At 37.4% G+C, this 20471-nt stretch overlaps 3 protein-coding genes across 5 annotated transcripts in view; 2 read left to right on the forward strand and 1 right to left on the reverse strand.

The window, feature by feature from the left end:
- The window catches only part of RB195_012086 (uncharacterized protein), a gene marked incomplete at both ends in the record, with an annotated part of 29291 nt that extends 25954 nt beyond the window's left edge, over positions 1 to 3337 (forward strand). The window contains 6 exons of one of the 3 annotated variants that reach the window (XM_013448457.2): positions 267 to 308; positions 1311 to 1451; positions 2470 to 2595; positions 2676 to 2822; positions 2911 to 3036; positions 3209 to 3337. In XM_013448457.2, the coding sequence (XP_013303911.2) occupies positions 267 to 308; positions 1311 to 1451; positions 2470 to 2595; positions 2676 to 2822; positions 2911 to 3036; positions 3209 to 3337 (711 nt within the window). Of the gene's footprint in view, positions 1 to 266; positions 309 to 1310; positions 1452 to 2469; positions 2596 to 2675; positions 2823 to 2910; positions 3037 to 3208 lie in introns of those variants that run through there. The other 2 variants (XM_064193780.1, XM_064193779.1) reach the window with 2 other exon arrangements.
- A 4332-nt stretch (positions 3338 to 7669) lies between these two features.
- RB195_012088 (uncharacterized protein) lies at positions 7670 to 8614 on the reverse strand (the record flags this gene model as incomplete). The annotated part of the gene is made up of 1 exon (XM_064193782.1): positions 7670 to 8614. The coding sequence occupies one exon, from the start codon at positions 8612 to 8614 to the stop codon at positions 7670 to 7672; it is 945 nt and encodes a 314-aa protein (XP_064051365.1).
- Positions 8615 to 8846: 232 nt separating this feature from the next.
- Positions 8847 to 20443, forward strand: RB195_012089 (uncharacterized protein; the record flags this gene model as incomplete). Its single annotated transcript, XM_064193783.1, has 16 exons — positions 8847 to 9142; positions 9217 to 9322; positions 11314 to 11405; positions 13014 to 13139; positions 13198 to 13301; positions 13837 to 13906; positions 13971 to 14057; positions 14160 to 14296; positions 15620 to 15766; positions 16369 to 16465; positions 16952 to 17018; positions 17095 to 17180; positions 17244 to 17328; positions 17383 to 17562; positions 17627 to 17744; positions 20382 to 20443. 16 exons carry the CDS (start codon positions 8847 to 8849, stop codon positions 20441 to 20443), a joined length of 1860 nt encoding a protein of 619 aa, XP_064051366.1.
- Between the last annotated feature and the right edge of the window lie 28 nt (positions 20444 to 20471).

The following is a 20471-nucleotide window of genomic DNA, read 5'->3' on the forward strand; positions in this document are numbered from 1 at the left end:
CGTGAAGATTCTAGAATTCTAAACACCAAGATTCTATGGCTCGAATGTTCTGTGACATACTTTGATGGTCTGGCTGGTGTGCGGACGCTATATACGTGGATTGAGTGTTACTGTAGAAAGACTAGAGATGATGGTATAAATGCATGGTACACCGGTGTATCATACACCATCAGCGAGTGTGCAGTGCACGCGTGCCTCACCGGTGTATCATCGGCTTTTCTATTTATGCACCTAAATGAAAATAATTCAGAATTCCTGTCTAATCCATGCAATCAATATTTAAACTAACACTTTTGTCAGTGATTGACGTGCGTTAGTTATTATTATTATTATTATTATTATTATTATTATTATTATTATTATTATTATTATTATTATTATTATTATTATTATTATTATTATTATTATTATTTTATTATTATTATTATTTCATTATTTTATTATTATTATTATTATTATTATTATTATTATTATTATTATTATTATTATTATTATTATTATTATTATTATTATTATTATTATTATTATTATTATTATTATTATTGTCAATATTTATCGTTATTGTTATTATTATTATTATTGTTATTATTATTATTATTATTATCACTACTACTGTTGTTTCATATTTTTATGATCCTTACTATTCCTTTATACTTATTTATATCTTTCCTTTTTTTCTTATTTTTTTATTTTCTCAAATATTCGAACTCACTGAACTCATTTTTTTCTACCGTAAAATTTTGGATATGCATTCGGCCAATATGCTTCTTCTTCTTCCCATTTTGCGTCGCAGAATCCTCGAAGAATTTATTTTCCTTCTTTTTTTTCCTTCATCTTTCTATTTTCCAAGTTTTACAGTTTCTCCGCTATTTCCCTGATATGAATAGAATTTTTGATGCAATATGAGCATCATTTTATTTTATTCTATTTTTATATTTATTTTTATACTTATATCTTATTTTTTTAAAAATCTATTTCTTGTTTCAAACAAATGTAATGATTTTTGTAGCACTCATATTTGTTTATGAAGTAGATAAATGGATCTGTAAACAAATAATCAAACATCTGTTTCATGTTATCTATAATTTATAAATAGGATGATTTATTGATAAACTATTCCGCCGTTTTGTTTCTTATACTTTGATATTTATTATTTTTAAATGCAATTTAAGTACTGTTTTACTATTAATTTTTTTGTTATTAACTTATTTTTTTTAAAATTATTTTAAAACGGACTACAAACGGACTACAAAACAGGTTTTTTTTTACATAGCATCCCCTGTAAATCCACACTAATCTATTGGATTTAGGCGGAGAATTTCGGTGAAGTGATGTGTGGAGCACGACGGAGAGCGGCATTAATTCGTGTCTCGAATATTCTCGACGCCGAACTACAACGAATGTATTCGCAAGGTCGAGCGGACACCCAAATCTGTAACACTAGGCAAATAGTGAGTTGTGATATATTAGCGCCGCCAAGTGGACGAGTTTACACGACTACTCCCGTGGACGAGTTTCCTCTTCACTAGCTTAACGCCTGACTATCTTTTCAACGCATATAGGGTGAATATCCCGTTAGGGGTAGTGGTGTACACTCTACAGCAACACTTAGATCTCTAATACTAGGCAAACAGTGAGTTGCGACATGTTAACGATGCCAAGTGGACGAGTTTACATGGCTCCTGCCATGGACGAGTTTCCTCCCCACCGAATTGAACACGTTAACGCTTCATTACCTGGTCATTCTAGCATATAAGATGGATATTCCGTTAAGGGTAGTTATGTAAAATATACAACAACACTTAGATCTCTAATACTAGGCAAATAGTGAGTTGTGACATGTAAACGCCGCCAAGAGGACGAGTTTACTCATTGCTGCTGCCATGGACGAGTTTACTCTTATTTGGCTTAACAGCTTGATCCTATTCATTCTAGACATACAAGGTGAAAATGTCGTTAGGAATAGTCGCGTAAAATTTTCATTAAATTTTTTCCTACCAGTCGGATTTGGACGAGTTTCTTATGACGTCACTGCATGCACACGTGACACACATCACAACTCGTCCAAATCCCTAACGAACCACTGAATGGTTCTATTCCGAGTATCGCCTCCAAGCTATTAGATAGTTAACCTCAATATGGTGTGGATAACCCGTTGAATACTCGAAGTCTGCTACCAATTGACCTTGGAGGGAGGTAAAGTGTGGTTGGCATTGGAGCGGATTCGAACCATCGGCGGTGCAGTTGCAGCCGAACATCTTACTGACTGTGCTACGCCCCACCAAAAAGTAGATACCCATCGCGAAGTGATTTCAAAAACGGTGTTGAGGAGGATTTCCTTTAGGGCTACTCGAATAGTTTGTTTCCTTAAAGGGGTCAGAACATCTGAAATGGTAATAATTTATCCAGTAATAATTTTCTAAAAAAAATGACCTCATCTGACCATAACCACAACCTCATCTATTTCAGACCCTGATTGAGTTCATTGAATACCTTTACTACAAGGTAAACGATGCGATCAACTCGTTGGACGGTGGCCAACATCGTGGTTACCATCGATTAGTACGATTCCAACATAAAACCAAAGATAAAGCGGTAAGCGTTAATCCTAACCGAGTTATCCTCAACCGATCACCGGTGACCCCCGGCAACGAAATGATCCGAGATGATTCCAGGGTCTACCTACCACAGTGTTAACGATACCTCTAGCCGGTGAAGATCAATCATTACCACCGCCATCGATCTGTTCGGGGAATATGATCTACGCGGCGCCGGTAACCACATCACCACGCACGAGTGACGAATACGAGGAGTACGATAAGGTGAGTTCGTCTACAGTTCGCAGTGACGTCATCATTTGTGAATAGGGTTCGGCTAGTGACGTCACAGCAGGCATAACAATTTGTACAGATCTCTGACGAGGGCTTCTATAACTCGTCCTCTCGACAGACTACCGTAATCGATGAACCGGCTACGCATACGACACTCTGTCGTGTATTGTACGATTTCGAACCGAAGCATGAGGATGAAATTCAGGTGAACCTACCGTAATCGATTGAAAATAACAACCTGTTTGGGTTTTCTTCTCATTTTTCTCAAGGAAATGTTGTTTTTTTCCGGAAAAAAATCGGGAAAAAAGTGTCATAAATTCTACCGAAGTTCTCATTCCTCCAAATATCCCCAATCACTGACCTCCTTCCTCATTTAGGTCCGTGCCGGCGAATGCGTTGTGGTAGAGGATCGAATAGGTGACGATTGGCTGATTGGTCATGTGATCAGCGAAAATGGAGTCGACTATAAAACTGGCAGATTTCCAACCTCTTATGTAGCATTTTGAGTGGAATCATGTCCGCGTAGGTGATATTTATGACATTTGTCCGGAAAAACAAGGAAACTGTTGCTGCTGTTAGCGTTATGCCCAATTTTTTTGCTTACATTTGTTAGATGGACAAATCAATAATAGTGTTAGTTGTCCATTGATTGCATGTATGCATAATTTTTGAGACTCAATGAGACTGCCTTGTAACGGTCGCAAATACACACACCACACATATAGCTTTGCTCAGCATCGTTCCATACAGGATTGTTTTTATTTACACATTTTTTTTTTGTTTCCTTAGTGTTTATTTCATTCTATAATATTTCACCGTAGACGAATTATTGTGTTCTAGTGTACATTTTTAGGAGAAGAAAAAAACTCGATTTTAAGAGAAGCAAAGAAAAAACAACCATAGCCTTGTTATAGGTGCTATAATTGTGTATGTATATTTCAGTTTTTTTTTTGTCGCATTATTAATTTTTTGAAGTATAAATAGATATCTACTGTCGGATTGTATTCATTTTTCTCGGCTACGGGTGGTACTTGACTCAAAAAGTATGTGAAATCATTTTAAAATATTTGTAGCGAGTTGTTGCGTTAGGTTCCCAAAGTAGCACTGAACACTCGTACCACTCATTACCTATGACTAAAAAATGAACCAATAGGCTCTGTGGTAAACTCCGCCCACACGACAATTTGTGATTCTTGCAGCGCAACGGATTTAGTGAATGGATGGTCTAATAATTAAGTGGAAAATTAATAAAAAAAATATTACTGGATTAATAATGATAGTGATGAATAATGGGGAATAATAAATTAGTTGAAAATCTGATTTTCCTTGAACTTCTTTCTTTTTTCTTCCTTTCCTAGATTTTCCTAGGACTTTTTTCTCAAAACTTCAGCTCAAAATTTCTACAACTGGACGTGATGGCTTCAAATCGGAAAAAAAGAAACGAGGAAATTCACCGCCAGTGGCAATCTTTGATAATTTCTGCGATCTTGCAAGTTTAGCAAGTTTTTTTTTCCGAGTTTTATGGAATAAGAGGTGTACAATTTCCACAGAGGGAAGGAGTGGGATTTTGCTTTTGATCTCACGTCGATGAGACAAATTCTGCTGTGCGAGTGGACGCGATCGATGTATACCACACCATTTGCTATCGATCCTGATTCCTAAGATTTTCACTTATTTTGTCTGAATTTCCTTTATTCTTCTGGTTTTCGCATCGTTTCTTTCCGCATCTCCCACCATTTCTAAAATTGTCTTAGAAAAATTTTGCTAGTGGTGTGCCATGCCATTAGAAATAATAATAAATAAAAATGAAAAAATACAAATAATATAAATATATAGTAATATAATAATGAATATAAACATAAATAAAGAATAATAATATGATATAAAATAAAATAAATAAATATATTATGAATAAAATGTAAATAATATATAGTGATATATAATATAAATAAAAAAGAACACAAATAATTTAATTACTGAATTTTGTCGTTTTTTTAACGTCGTTTGTCAAATATAGTGAGGTGTGCGGTCGTAACAAAGACGAGAATCTCCTTCAGAAGTCACCCAGAAGCCAACTGTCTGGATTGGAGATCAAAGGGAAAAGTTTGAAAAATCAAAGATCTTCCATGATTTTTTTCCTGAAACTTTCGCTGTTAGTTAATACTAAAATTCAAAGTTACAGTCGAGCATAAGCACTTCCATAATCAATTCCACATTTATTTCCCGATCAATCAATATGTATGTACTCTGCGATCTATGGCCACCTCTTCAAATCAATCCTGTTGTTGTTTTCGTTTCGTTCGTTTCGAAAACAACGGATAGATTAAACTACAGCTTCACCTTGTCACTTGGATGTTTTAAATTTCTGTTTCTGGAATCCGTTTTGACATCATGATGATCTTTGATCTGTGTGTAGCTCGTTCGATGAGCGCTCACCATTCCATGAGTCAATGCGACCATCATTTGATGTTAGTTGATCTCTCAAATTTCCATCCAGACATATAGAGGATAAAGGATAAAGTGCATTTTTTCAACACCGCCGATGGAAAAAAACGTTTATTCATGCCAAGGGACAAAAAAAGACCCCTACAGGCATATCACGAGCCTTATATGCCTTTCTAAATGGTGCAGCAGGGCGGGTGTAGCGCAGTCCGTGAGAGGTTCCGCTTCCTGCACGATCGATCGGAGGTTCGAAACCGCCCTCGCGCGCTCACCAAGCCTTCCATCCCTCCGGGGTCGATAAATTGGTACCAGACCTGTCTGGGAGGATAAAAACACTGACCTCACACATCGGCTAGCTCCCCGTAGGTCATTGTGTAGGCCAGTTACACGTTCGTAAATCTCAAACGATTCTGAATTGAAGGGAACGCGGTGGCGCATGGACCGATACGCCTGTGACTTTATCCTTTTTTTTATTCTTTTATATAAAAAGTTATTTTACCTGTTACGTTTTGCAGAGCATTACCAGCAGGATCATTTTGCTTTTTATCTCTTATTATTATTTAATTCCAATTTTTTGAAATTATAACTTTGCTCGCTCCACTGTTTTCAGCGGGGTTTTTCTCGCAGAGGACATGGAAACGTTCGCAAACCTCAAATTCTGAATTGAAATGAACGTAGTCCCAAGCGGATTGATTAACGCCGGACACTTTATCCTTTATTTATCCTTTAAATGCTACAGGTGGAAAACTTAATATCAATAATGACGCTAACACTCCCTTTTGTTCGTTTAAAGATGTATGAATAACAATTGAGGATACAAAAAAATAGAATACATTAGAATGAGCGATTGACGGTCGCTTGTACAGCAGATATCCTGATGACATCCACAACAACGTTAAATGCATCACCCCACGAATCTGCAGTGGTACGGAATTCAGGCGGAGTATTCGTATACAGGACCGTAGATTATGGAGAGGGCGGTGATTCCGTCCATTTCTTCCTAATTTCCGTAAAAAAAACGGCCCGGAAGACACGGCTTCGAGCACTATTTTCCACAACGAGTTCGATTGGAGCGCGCCAGCTGTGTGCACACGCCGCATCTTTCGTGCCGTTTTTTACACCAATTAGCAAGAAATGGACGGAACCATCCACCTCTCCATAATCTACGATCCCGTATCCTAATACTCCACCTGAAATTCATACTACCTCAGATTTGTAAGGTGATCCGTTTAACCAATCCCCTCAGGGGATCCACCCACGCTTTCGACTTCAATTCAGAATCCTTCCAGGTTTATGAAGCCTTACACATCACATGCGGGCGTTGCCGATGTGACTACTTAGTGCTTTTATACTTCCAAACAACTATGGTACCAATTTATTAATCCAGGAGGAATGGAAGGCTTAGTTCGCTCCAGTGCTGCTTCAAACCATCGAATGTGCAATATCACAGTCATACTTCTTATATTCACTGCGCTATACATACACACGATCCTCTTCCTACTTTCTTCGTTACTTTTATCCACTCATTTCATCCATTCATTCATTTTATTACCTTTTCGAATTCCAGTAATCGTTGATCTTTTAAATCGACTTCGTAAGAACAGGAATCCATGCCACTGGAAAAAAAAACCAGTATCCGTCAAAAATGAAATCTTCTTCGTTGTTGATGTTGTTTGTCATAGCCGGCGAACACAGCAGCGAATTCCCTTCGTATGATTCGATTAATACCCGGAAACATTGTGAAAATGATATAATAAATGAGTTTGATGAACCTCAACGATTACGAATTCCAGTAAAACGCGTTGACGCATCCTACGTGGATTGATACGCCAGTGACTTTGACTTTTAAATGAGTTTGATTATGATAACGGAAAGGATGCATGCTCCTCCAATCATATTCGAACCAACGTAAGTTCCATTTCAATGTGATTCCTAGAAATACGTGGTAGGAATTTTGTGAGTGAAATGTCTTTTCTTTGTTCTTCTATTCTACTCAAACTCGTTCTATTAACAATTCTCGCATAACTTTTCACCTAACCTCAGAACCCATAATCCGATTTTTTTTAGTTTAACCGAAACCTAACTTTTAAATTTTAACGGAAATTGCTATCTAACTTTTAGCCGAAATTCCTTAACGGAAATTGCTATCTAACTTTTAGCCGAAATTCCTTAACGGAAATTGCTCAAATTAACTTACGTGATTCTTTCGTCGTTTTAAAGCTATCACCCCACGAATCTGGCGTAGTATGGATCTTGTGAATGAAATGAATTGCCCATTAGGCAGTCCAAATGACGAATCCAAATTTGACGAATCGCAGGCGGGGGCGGGGCGCAAGTGTGGCGCGTTGCAAATAAGGACGTCATAGAGGTGGGCTGATGCCTTAAAGTCGTCTTTGTTACATAAGGATGCCGGAAGGAACTGTCTTGGGTTCTGTAGTTGAAATGACAAATTGATACAATAATAATAATAATAATAATAATAATAATAATAATAATAATAATAATAATAATAATAATAATAATAATAATAATAATAATAATAATAATAATAATAATAATAATAATAATAATAATAATAATAATAATAATATTAATAATAATAATAATAATAATAATAATAATAATAATAATAATAATAATAATAATAATAATAATAATAATAATAATAATAATAATAATAATAATAATAATAATAATAATAATAATAATAATAATAATAATAATAATAATAATAATAATAATAATAATAATAATAATAATAATAATAATAATAATAATAATAATAATAATAATAATAATAATAATAATAATAATAATAATAATAATAATAATAATAATAATAATAATAATAATAATAATAATAATAATAATAATAATAATAATAATAATAATAATAATAATAATAATAATAATAATAATAATAATAATAATAATAATAATAATAATAATAATAATAATAATAATAATAATAATAATAATAATAATAATAATAATAATAATAATAATAATAATAATAATAATAATAATAATAATAATAATAATAATAATAATAATAATAATAATAATAATAATAATAATAATAATAATAATAATAATAATAATAATAATAATAATAATAATAATAATAATAATAATAATAATAATAATAATAATAATAATAATAATAATAATAATAATAATAATAATAATAATAATAATAATAATAATAATAATAATAATAATAATAATAAAATAAGTTCATAGAACAATAATAATAGTAAATAGAATAGATAATTATGACAAGTTTTAGTAGTAATAGTTTTATTACTGTTTATTTCTTCTATTATTATTATTGTTATCATTACTATTATTATTCCATTATTTTTTTTCTACTATTATTGTTATTATTTCTCTATTGTTTTCCTTTTTATTTTTATTATTGATAGACTTTATCCTTTTTAATTTCATAAACCTTTTGATTGGTATGTTCAGTGTTTCTATTTAATGCAGTCCAAGACTCTAATCATCGTCTTCGATACCGTAATACTCCCCTGATTCATGATATTCAACACTAGCAACTTTCAATTTAGAGTGATGGCATCTAGAAAAAACACACCACCACAAAGCACGAGAAAAATGTTCGCCACACCAACACCGAGCACAAGAAGGACGCCCATAGCACGAAGTACGGCACCATCGACCGCTCGAACACCATCCTCATCCAAGGCGAGGACGCCGATGGAAAGAAGTATCATCGCGTCGACGCCCACGCCCAGGACTCCAGGAAAAGATGTGCTTGACGTGGCTGAGGCGGACGCTATGGAGAAAGAACGTCTGAATGTACTCAAACAAATACATCGTCGGCTTAAATGGTCCAGAAGATTTGGAGTGTATGTGAAAAAATTCCCTAAGGATTAGTTTAATTCTCGAAAACAACCGCGAAATCCGACTTTTTATCCTTCAGATGCTGTCGTTTCATGCTCATATTCACACTGGTGTTATTATTTTGTGTTTTTATACTAAGTTCTACACTTTTACTATTTATAAGCGTTGAAAGTGGTAAAGATCAGGTAAGTAAAATTAGTTATTTCTCATCTGATACACTGGTGTGCAAAATTTAAAGGCATCACCCCGCGAATCTGAAGTGGCACGGATTTCAGGTGATGTATTCTTATACGGGATAGTAGATTAAGGAGAACGGGGTAATTCTGCCCATTTCTTCCTAACTGTCGTAAAAAACAGCCCGGAAGATACAACTTCGAGCGTTCCGGCGCGCTCCTTTTTACAGCGAGTTCGATTGGAGCGCGCCAGCCTTGTGCACGCGCCACATTTTCTGGGCCATTTTTTACGGCAATTAGGAAGAAATGGACGGAATCACCCCCGTCTCCATAATCTATTATCCCGTATACGAATACTCTACCTGAAATCCGTACCACCTCAGATTCGTGGAGTGATGCCTTTAAGTGCTGAGTAACAGAACTCGATGAAACTTGAAAAATACATAAAAACAACTCTGCTACAGTACAAGGTAGTCCACATGAAGTGTGATGCAAAAAAATCACCCACAATTTTGCACCAATTAATCCAAACAAAATTTCTATTCAATAATCACAAAATTCCCCGAAAGGTCTCACAGATCACATACAGAATGACCGCCTTTAGCTTCAATACATGCATCCAATCTCTTCCGGGAAATTTTTGTGGATGCTTTTTTTTAGATCAGTTCCCAACCCCCATGCCTCCTCCAGTGCTCCTTTCAGCAAATTCGGTGACTTGTGCTTAAAAGAGCACGCTTTTGCTCTAGAATCTACCAGTCACCAAAATCCAAAGGATTGAGATCGGACGAGTTTGACGGCCAAACACCTTCGTCAAAGAAATCCGAAAGATTGATCTCGCAGCACTCCAGTGTCTTCCTTGCGCTGTGGGCTGGCGGCCAATTCTGATGGGAGGTCCAGTCAATGGCATTACAGTTTTCTTTGTCCTAAGCAATCGTCGCATCCCTGGATATTCCATAGCCCATCACACTTTATGTCATCCTATATAGTACAGAAGAAGGTTACTGAAAAAAAAACGTAATACGAGGAACAGAAATGACATTTTTATTCAAAAATAATAATTACATTGAAATGATCGCGATTTATGATGATAAGCATGGACACTGCAAAAGTAGGGACATGATTCCTAATAGGGCATCCGAACAGCACGGACGGCAAGGTATGCTCGATGCTCCCATGCTGTCTTCCTCCAGTCCCTTCAACTACTTTCGTGTTCCCGGGATAGCCTCATTTGCCGCTGTAGCCACGCTAACTTCATGTCGAGTTGTCGTTGTCGTGATTGTGAGCTTTCTGTGCACTACTGGAAGACCTCTCACAACATTTTCCTGCAGTTTTATCCATTCCCACCGAATTGTCAATATATTTCTATATAAATAAATAAATAAATAAATATATGTATATATAATAATAGCGACGAATGGATTGATTCTGTGCAAGCTCTCGCAGAAGTTCGAGAAGGTTGGGCAGAGCTATGTTCAAAGACGGCACACCTCGGCGAAGATGCGGGTAATCGCTTCAGGCGATGACATCAGCCTGCCGATTAAGTCAATAAAGTCATATGTATATAATGTTGGGGCGGAGTCGGTTACAGGTCCGCTATACCCGCACGGTCGATGGTTCGAAACCGCGCTGGTGCAAACCAAACTTTCATCCCTCCGAGGTCGATAAATTGGTACCAGACTTGTCTGGGAGGATAAAAACACTGACTTGATACATCGGCTAGCCCACGCAAGTCATGGTAAAGGCCAGTTACACGTTCATAAACCTCAAACGATTCTGAATTGAAGTGAACGAGGTGGTGGATCCCGAGCGGATTGATACGTCAGTGACCTCTTCCTTTTTTATCTTTTTATATGTAATGTTAGTTCATCTATTACGTCCTTACCTTCTGCAGAACATTATCAGCAGTATCATTTTGCTTTTTATCTTTTATTATTGTTTTATTTTCAAATTTACCAGTCCGCTCCTTCCATTGTTTTCAAAAAAAAAAAAAAATTTTCTCACAGAGGATATGGAAACTTCATCCACGACCATTATCGTACGAATTTCAAGAATTCGCTGTATCATCCAATTCTGAGACGTGCAATGAACTTGGGAGGTGGGTTTTTCCTGGATTTTTTCTCTGTTTGCTCGTTTATTTAAAATAATGTGCGCTAGTATGAAACAAAATATTGAAATATTGCCGAAAGTATTGAAACCACCTTCATCTAACCACATATTCGGAATATAAACAAAAGCAACGAAATAAAAAAATAACTGATCCGGCTGTTCTCGTATCGATTGGTTCGTTGAAATGGAAAAAATGAGCGATAACTTTGTTTCTTTCCTTAAAATTTTCTATTTTGAGCGAGTGGAGAGGCCACCTTCATAGTTACTTCCAAAAAAATCCATTTCTCTCCAAAATGATGGTAGTAGATATGCGAAACAGTGATCGCAGAGGCGCTAGAAGTGGTTGCAGAAATTCTTCTTCCGAAGCGGTTGGAATCAGGCGGAGCTTAGCAAAAAAAGGTTTAAACAGCTGATGAAAACTTACTCTTTTCCTCATAGGGTTGGTCCCAAAACTTTTTATTTGCTATTATTTACGTTTTACGTATCAACGATAATCGTTCGACTGGAAAAGGGTCTCGAGCAAAAAAGGATATGTCAGAAAAATACTGACCTAATACTAATATAATACTGACCTCCATGGGATCCCCCCACGTTGCATCTACCAACATGAGTCATAGGTGTTCAATTCTAGCGACATGAACATTAGCACTTATTGGTCGTACAAAATGCAAAACATGAGGGGGCACCCGGATTTGAACCGGGGACCTCTCGATCTGCAGTCGAATGCTCTGCCACTGAGCTATACCCCCACATGGTGCTTTCGACCGAGAACTGTTTTATTTGTGCGCACCATTTATTCCGATCCTTCTTCGACTGATCAAACAATTCGCTGCGCACCTCATTGGCTCATTATTTGCATGGAATCAATCCAGACCAGGTCACTGCAAAACAAGCCCTAAAAAAATTTAATCTCAAAACCGAATTTTCACAAATTTCAAGATAAAAAACCTTTTTTCTCCTTCTTTTCCTTCTCTTTTTATCTTGAATGAACTCCGCGTTCGATGTTTTTTTTCAACACATTGAAGACATTTGAGGCTCATGTGAAGTGAGTTGCATACGACAGTACGCAATTACGTACATAATCCAATTCGCGTACTGTTATACCAGAAAAACACCAAAAAGTACCAGATAAATAAATCTATAAATGAATACTAACTATGAAATAACAAAATAACAAACAAATAAATACCAACACCAAAAAATTCAAAAAAAAACTATCGAAAAAAGGAAAAGAACTGATTTTAAAAAAAACCGAGAACAATGTAATCCTCAGATGATCCTCATATATAAGAGATCAGGAACGACCTTCTGGTGTTTCCTAACCCCATGGGTGTATATTTTTTTATTTCAGAGATTTTTTGAACTGCATTTTTTTTCTAGCGGGGCAGCTGTCGGGAAGATTTTTTTCTACGTTATAACTTTCGCTACCGATTCTTGTGCGACTGTGAAAAATTCCATTTCTTAAGTTTGTTATACTAGTTTTTTTTTTTTAATCGGAAGAAACCGAAGGATGGAATTCTTCACACTTTCAAAAATAAAGAACACTTTTCATTCTCATCCTTCTTCAATCATCCTCACTCATTTTTTTCCTCTTTAGATCACTTTTCATCGAAGGACACAGTATATTTGGTGTTGCCGCTGGAATCGCTCGATGCTTGGCGACCACAGAACCATATAAGAACGATATTAATGGATATAATGTTGCTATTTTCCTAAATTTTAGGTATATAAAAGTCAAGTTCACTATTTTTCTTTAATAAATCGTTTTGAAAAAATTCTAGTTATGAGAGAAATTCCACAAATTGCCAACAGAGCGTAAAGCGAACAAAAACGTATGAGATTAGCGGTGAAAATACGACCGTCACGGAGGATTTCTCGTTAGAAGGTGACGTTCATTTGTTTTTTTTTTCGTGCTCCACTGAAATTCTTAGAAATTCCTTTAATGTTATTCAATAATAATATAAGAAACATTACAAAAGTGCTGATTTTTTTTTTTGGGAATGAGATGTAGAAGATATATTTTTACTTTGACGCAATAATTTCCCTTTTTGGGCCGCCTTTAGTGTATTTAACTTACCCTGTGCAAATATCCAATGGTACTAAAAGGGGTGTGTAACGTTAGCGCTAATTGGTTGCGTTGTAATCAATAAAACATAGGTTACTGTAGGTCACAAAATTTCTCCTCCTTTGCTATCACTACGTTTCCTTTTCCTGCTAGAATCTCACGGAAGTTGCACCCCAATTAATGGTGAAATTTTTTGCCGGAGACCGGATATTTTGTCTACTGTAGGCAACAGTTACTGTAACGTACCATTAATATAAGCAATGATTAATTGAGAAGCATTCAGCAGTAAAAAAAAAACACAATTAACAATCAATTTCAGATGCATAACCAATTCCTGTTAAAGTCTTTCTTTTAGGGGCTTACAGGGCTTTACTAGAAAAAATGAACCGCAGCGAGATAGACGTGCTGGACCTAAAATTAAGTAGGTGGGTGTTTTCATCTAGGAAACTTTTCCCGTTCAATTCCATGTCTGAACAGAGCAATTTCCAGAGGTTTACGTACTTATCCTATGAGCAAAAGTTTTGCTGAATATCTCAGCATAATAGGAAGCGAACAGGTGTTACAGGAGGAGTGCAGGTGGGTAGTATTGTTGTCAAATCCTTGAATATTTATCGCTTATTATTTATTTATTTGTTCTAGTACTCTTTATTCCCTTTTAGTCAATGGTTTCAATTTTAGCAATACTTTCGATGAAGATTTTAAATCAGCAACATACGTCGAAGGTGATATTATCCAAGCATTACCATGGCCAAATTTCTCGTCGCTACGAAATGTAACTTCGACTATGTCCACTTCGAGTAGCGAGGAAATCAACAGTAAGTCGCAAACAGATGAAATCCCGCATTTTCACTATGTCTTCATACTGCTTATAGTTATAGTGTTGATTATAGTTGCTCCCAAAACTTCTGTTCCGTTACCCGTCGCATTGCGGCCTCGCTCGAGGCGCAGCCGCAACGCGATCCACTCCAATCGATCGATACGCGGCGTGGTTCAGCTACAACTCTTCCAAACTCACTATTCCAAGTTATATTCGTGTTAAAACGACATAAAGCTCGGTACATAAGGTACATACGTACTCGGTACATACGTTGCATAAGCGGCTGCACTAGCGAATGCGAGCACAGACACGGACTACAGAGACGTGTGGAGCTCACAAGGGTCCCACCACAATCAGAGCCCCCAGCTTTATCGCGCGGCTTACGCGAATGTACGGTGTATTTACGTCCTTTTGACCCGACTTTAACACTGTTTTCCAAAAATAGATACTAATGTGAGAATACAAGTGTGCTTGAAAATACTTGAAGGCATCACCCCACGAATCTGAGGTGGTGCAAATTTCAGGTGGAGTATTCGTATACGGTATGGGAGACTACGGAGAGGGAGGTGATTCCGTCCATTTCCTGCTAATTGCCTGATAAAAAAATTGACGAGATATTAGTCCGTTTACCAAGGGGGGATGCAGGCGTCCAATCAAGACTGGCACGCTCCAATCGAACCTCTTGTACAAAATTGTGCGCCAAAATGAATGAAGCCGTATCTTCCGGGCCGGATGCAGGATCCTAAAAACAATTCCAAAAAACGGGGAGAGAGAGAGGAACGGATTGCGAATGTCGGTATACGGTGGGAAGTGCTTTCAGGCATTTACTGATATTTTTATGTTGAGGTTTTTTGCTTACTTTTATTACTTTATTGCTTTATTTTTGCTATATAGACGCTTTTTATATGCAGCTTTTTTATATGCACTGACTACAACCGGAATTGCGCACGAAACTGATCCGAGCTCGTTGTTTCGTTGTTTTGTGTCTTTTCACGAAGTATTTACTGTATTTCTTCTGTACTTGTCTTTTCTACATCTTTTCGGCAAGTCTTTAAGCGTCATAAAAAAATAAATAGGTTTTTACCATAAAACTTTCGAGATTTCTAGGATAACATAGAGGATTTTTCTAAACGTTCATTTAACTGTTTTATGAGCACGCGTAGCTTTCCCTACATTAATATCAGTGTTAAAAAAAATAGTGACATCAACGCACGAGGCAAACGAAGCAGGAAGCAGCTTGGGACAGTAATAAATTTATTTTTATTTTTTTAAAATTTTCCTTCAGTTACGCGCCGGGCGATACAATAACTATCTTTTTCAGCACAGGAAAACTTCACTACATACTCAATTGAAGAAGATATCATATGGATGGATATACCAGTCATTAAACTTGCAACCAATCAGAGCGTATGTAGACCTAACATTAGTGGAAATACCCCAAATGTTATAGATCTTTTCACGGGCAAAGGTGTGTCCAATTGATTATTGTCGCAAAAAAAGTAGTGCACAACTCTGTTAAATACAACGTAGCACGGAACTGACGATGTTCAGGTCATTATGGGCAAATATAGAATTCGGGGTTTAGATGGCAAGATGAGCAATTTTCTTTTTCTTTATGGGCAAATATAGAATTCGGATTCTGGTTTGTTAGTGCGAGCGTAGACACGCTCAATCTCCTGAAAATCCTCCTAAAAAACAGCGTGGGAAACGGCGTTTTTTCCTACTGGACACTTTAGAACACGCCACCTTTGCGCATGTACCGCGTCCACTAGCGAGCACTCGAAAATCATTGAGGACCTGGTCGTGATCTAAACTCCGAACTCTACAATTGCCCACAAAGATCTCAACATTGTCAGTTTCGTGATACGTTGCCTTTAAGCGCACACTCAACTGCAAGCGGCATAAAACCGCGCCGCACTGAGCGTAACTGCGCAGACTGCGACTATAAACTATGGGTCTTTGACTTTGGACAATAAATTCAAGTTTTTCCAAGTGAACTTCAATCCAATAGGATCGTTGTATTTCTTGCAGTACTAAGAAATATTTAAATGCACAAAATATTCATTTTAGAAGGATCGTCATTGCTAAAATCATCTAATATTGGTCGTGTCACGGGTTCTGAGATGTCAACTACAACATTCTATTTTCAAGCATACAGTCGAATATGGTAAGAGATTGCTAAAAAAAAAGTTCTTGCTCCATTTTATTATTTAGTACATTTTAGTACATTTTCTTTATGAATTTAAAAATTAACTTCCTTTCAAGTGAATTCAGTCCAATTTGCAGTATGGTTTGAGACAAAATATCAGTGTTCGGAAAGATATTCGAAAAAGTCGACCATTCGAATGTTCAATACTTATGTATCGATTATATTCGCTCAATCCATGCTTGTGGATTTATATACTATAAACAAATTTGAACCAAATATTTGAGCATACCCGAACACATTTTGAAAATCTTCAACTGTTCGAACCTAAAAAAGTCCAACAGTCGATCATTCGAGTGTTCGAACTACATTGTCACGAGTATTCAAGTTTAAGTACTTTTATAACATAAAAATCGATTATTTGCTACTCATTCATTCGAATATTTTTCACAATTTCCAATTTCTACTCAAAATCACTCCTCCAATGCCTCTACTTATAAGTTTTAGGTCTTTTCTAAAAGATCATTCTTTTAAAACAACAAAAAAGAAGATGGATGGGATTCGTAAGAAAAAAGTAGGATTTTCGGGAATTTTCCTGAAATTCTCAGCAACAATCACTATTATCACTACTATATTCGAAAACGTTCCAGAACCCTCCATATTCGGGGAATTTCTTCACTGTTTTGGATAAAAGAAATCAATTGGCAATTGCATACAGTGGAATTCCTGGTTTAAGGTTTGATTTTTTCCTCTTTCTTTTTTTTCAAAAAAAAAGCGTGAGTCATCGAAGAAAATATAGCTCCGTCAGTTCGACAAGCTCACAACAGATTAGGATCGATATGGATCAAGTCACACTTCAACCGCTTATACTTTTCGACAATGAGGTTTTTATTTCTTTTTCCGGCATCATATGGAGGAAAATTTGTGCTAATTTTAAGATCAAATTGGTGCTGGCTGGTCCTGGAGGTGACATGACACAATCGTTAGAAATTCCTCGAATCATTCATACACTTCTATACTATTTTGCACATGGAACGTCCTTCATAAGAGCCATAACTACACCAACTTTATTCCCGCATTCATATAACTTAATCTACTACAATGACGGCGTACCGCAGGTAACTAGAGCTCTTTTTTTTTGCTGGCGATTTCAGGATAATAAAAATTGAGACCGTGTTCCAGAGTATAGTCAACGCGTTTGGCCGATTTGAACAAAATGTTGGTAGATATGTGAGGAAGCTTAAAAAGATTGGTCCACTATCTATGAAAGACACATTATCGGGTATTGAAGTTCGTAATGGTGAGCCTCTTCGAAATCGTATGGCGATCTCTCGTAATTGAACTGAAGCGCACGCGATTTTGCGCTTTCTGTTGGAGTTCATGCGTAGGCGATGGGAACACGCCTAGATTCAGGTCGCATGAACTTAGTCGTATGATTACATTTGTGCACATTTCGAAATGTACGGAGATCGGAGACTTGGGCGGCACCGTCTACAGTGATGGAGAGGCTTGATTGCACGGAAAGGAAGCTGCTTAGACCGTTGCTTGGTTACTTTTGGCCTAGGATATGCCACAGTGAAGATCTGTACGCAGAAATTGATGTGATGTACCAGTGAATGAGAGGAGGGTATCAACGTCTTGCACCGTCATAGAAAGTGGCCACAGAGAATCGTCTTCGCATCTTTGGTCATATATTAAGGAGAATAGCAGTCTGTTTCAACGAGTTCTGAGGAGTTTCTCAGGTTTAAGCTGGAAGAGGCCTTCAGGCCCAAAACGGAAGTTCTGGACTGAGGTGGAAAAAGAGGACCGAAGGACACCCTGCGTGGATAGGTGGTCCCAAGCAAGACGTAAGGTTCCGCAGGACACGGAATAACAACGAATGTCTGTGCGAGCTCTTACTGAAGGTCGAGAAAGTTGGTCAGAGCTATTCTCAAGAACGGCACTCTTCGGCGAAGATCTGGGTAACCGCATCAGGCGATAATGTCAGCCCAATAACATCACCGATAAAGTCAAGCAAGTAAATAAGAAGATTTCGCAAATGACTTTTGAAGCCCTCATGCTCCGTTAAACGGCTTAAATACTGCAACAAACCCTAGAAATTAGAAAAGGAAAATTAATATTCCCTTGTTTTGCTACCAGGGTTTTTGTGAAACTTTACTTTTGGCCTGACGTTTCGACAACCTCGTCTTTATCAAAATAATAACTTCTAAGCGATCAAAAAAAATCCTCCTCCGTCCCAATCCCCGATATAATTCCAACTACACCAAATGAATCCATGCCAGTCCTGGATGTTATTTCAACTACACCAAAATGAGTCCCAAACAAACAGATCAGTCTCACCGTGGAGCGGAGATGGTGAACCACCACCTTCTTACAGATTATCATCCAAGGCGAATGAGTTCTACACACTGTATCGTTAAGTACTGGTGTCTGGGTAATATTAAGGAGCTCCGTGTGGGACAATCATGTATTGAAGAACGGAATAAAGAAAAAAAAAGAAGAAAAGAAAGAACAGAATAAAGCCTTTAGTAGTTGATAAGCACTCATTTTTGTTATTCCCGACGGAGATCCAGAACGCTTTTAATGCCGTCCTAGCAGACTTTTCTTTCCCGTGGTTTAAAATCGTACATTTTATTTCAAACTCATTCCCACTGTATTTCTCTTCCTTGTGCCGCCTTAACCTCTTAAGTGGCGCGCGCCTGAACACAAAATGCACTCCACATTGACGGCATGTTGTACGGAAACACGTGCCCGGTGCATCGAAAGACGACGAAAATTAGCACACGTTACCCGCAGGAAGACGTACACCACACTGATCCGATTGAACAATAACCAATGCACATATACAACGCTGCAGGACAAACACAATGAAAACACAAACATAAAACAAATACGGCATTTGCCACTTTTCGCTTTCGCTCACTTTTCTACGATGCGTATAAATACGGTAGGGTCAAAACGACACGAAGCACGGTGCAGTTGCGATGTGCTAGAAGGGGTGCAGTTCAGCGTAGCGGTTAGGATCGAAAGGGAGGACCTTGTTAGCACCATTCCTTGCTGCAGTTCATGATGGTCCCACATCGATTCGAACCCCGAGCTCGACCGCACCGCTTCCAGCGCAGCCGCTTACGCAACTCCACCGCGCTTTATGTGTTTTGGCTCTGCTATAGTCGGGTCAGAACGACATGAAACACGGACATTTGCGCAAGCGGCTGCGCTCAAAGCGGAGCGGTGGAGAGTAGCGGTTGGGATCGTGTAAGGATCCACGCTACCACCACAAACCTCTGCAGTTCGCCGCCACACATCTCTGCAGTTTGGTCCCACCTCGATTCCAACCTCTGTCTCCACCGCACCGCTTCCGAGCGCGGCCGCTTGCGCAACGGTCCGTGCTTCATGTCATTTTGACCCAACTATATACAGTTCTTTAGCACTATCCAGACACCAGTACTTAAGGATACCGGGCGGTGTGCTGCACTCATTCGCCTTGAATGATAATCTGTAAGAAGGTGGTGGTTCACCAGCCCCGCTCCTCGGTGAGACTGATCAGTTTGTTTGGGGTTGTTGTGGTGTTGTAGTAGTTATATTGGGGATTGGTATGGAGGCATGGTTGCCATACTATACGTCATTAGCGCTATGGTAGTCAACTGACCATGATGTATATATATATACGTCATAAGCGCTAAAGGGGTTAACGGTGTCATCAAACTTCCACTTCCTTTCCTAGACGTTCTTTGATTCCCCAAATATTATTCTTGTGTGGACTACTGCCCAAGAACAAGCAAACAAACAAACAACAGAACAAACATATTAATAAAATGTCAAGAATTTCTATGCCCCATTTAAAATCAACTATTTTCTCTGTTAACGTATCATCTACACGGATATGATTTCAGCAATACGATAATGAATACTGACAGGAGTGCGTTTCTATTTTCAGCAAGTGCGATTCCCATTTTGTTCAACCTAGATGGGACCTCTATTGTTACCAATGGATTATGAGTAGGCAAGAAACAGATCTACAAGTATG

This window comes from Necator americanus, chromosome III (assembly GCF_031761385.1).
Source record: "Necator americanus strain Aroian chromosome III, whole genome shotgun sequence".
Classification (NCBI taxonomy): domain Eukaryota; kingdom Metazoa; phylum Nematoda; class Chromadorea; order Rhabditida; family Ancylostomatidae; genus Necator; species Necator americanus.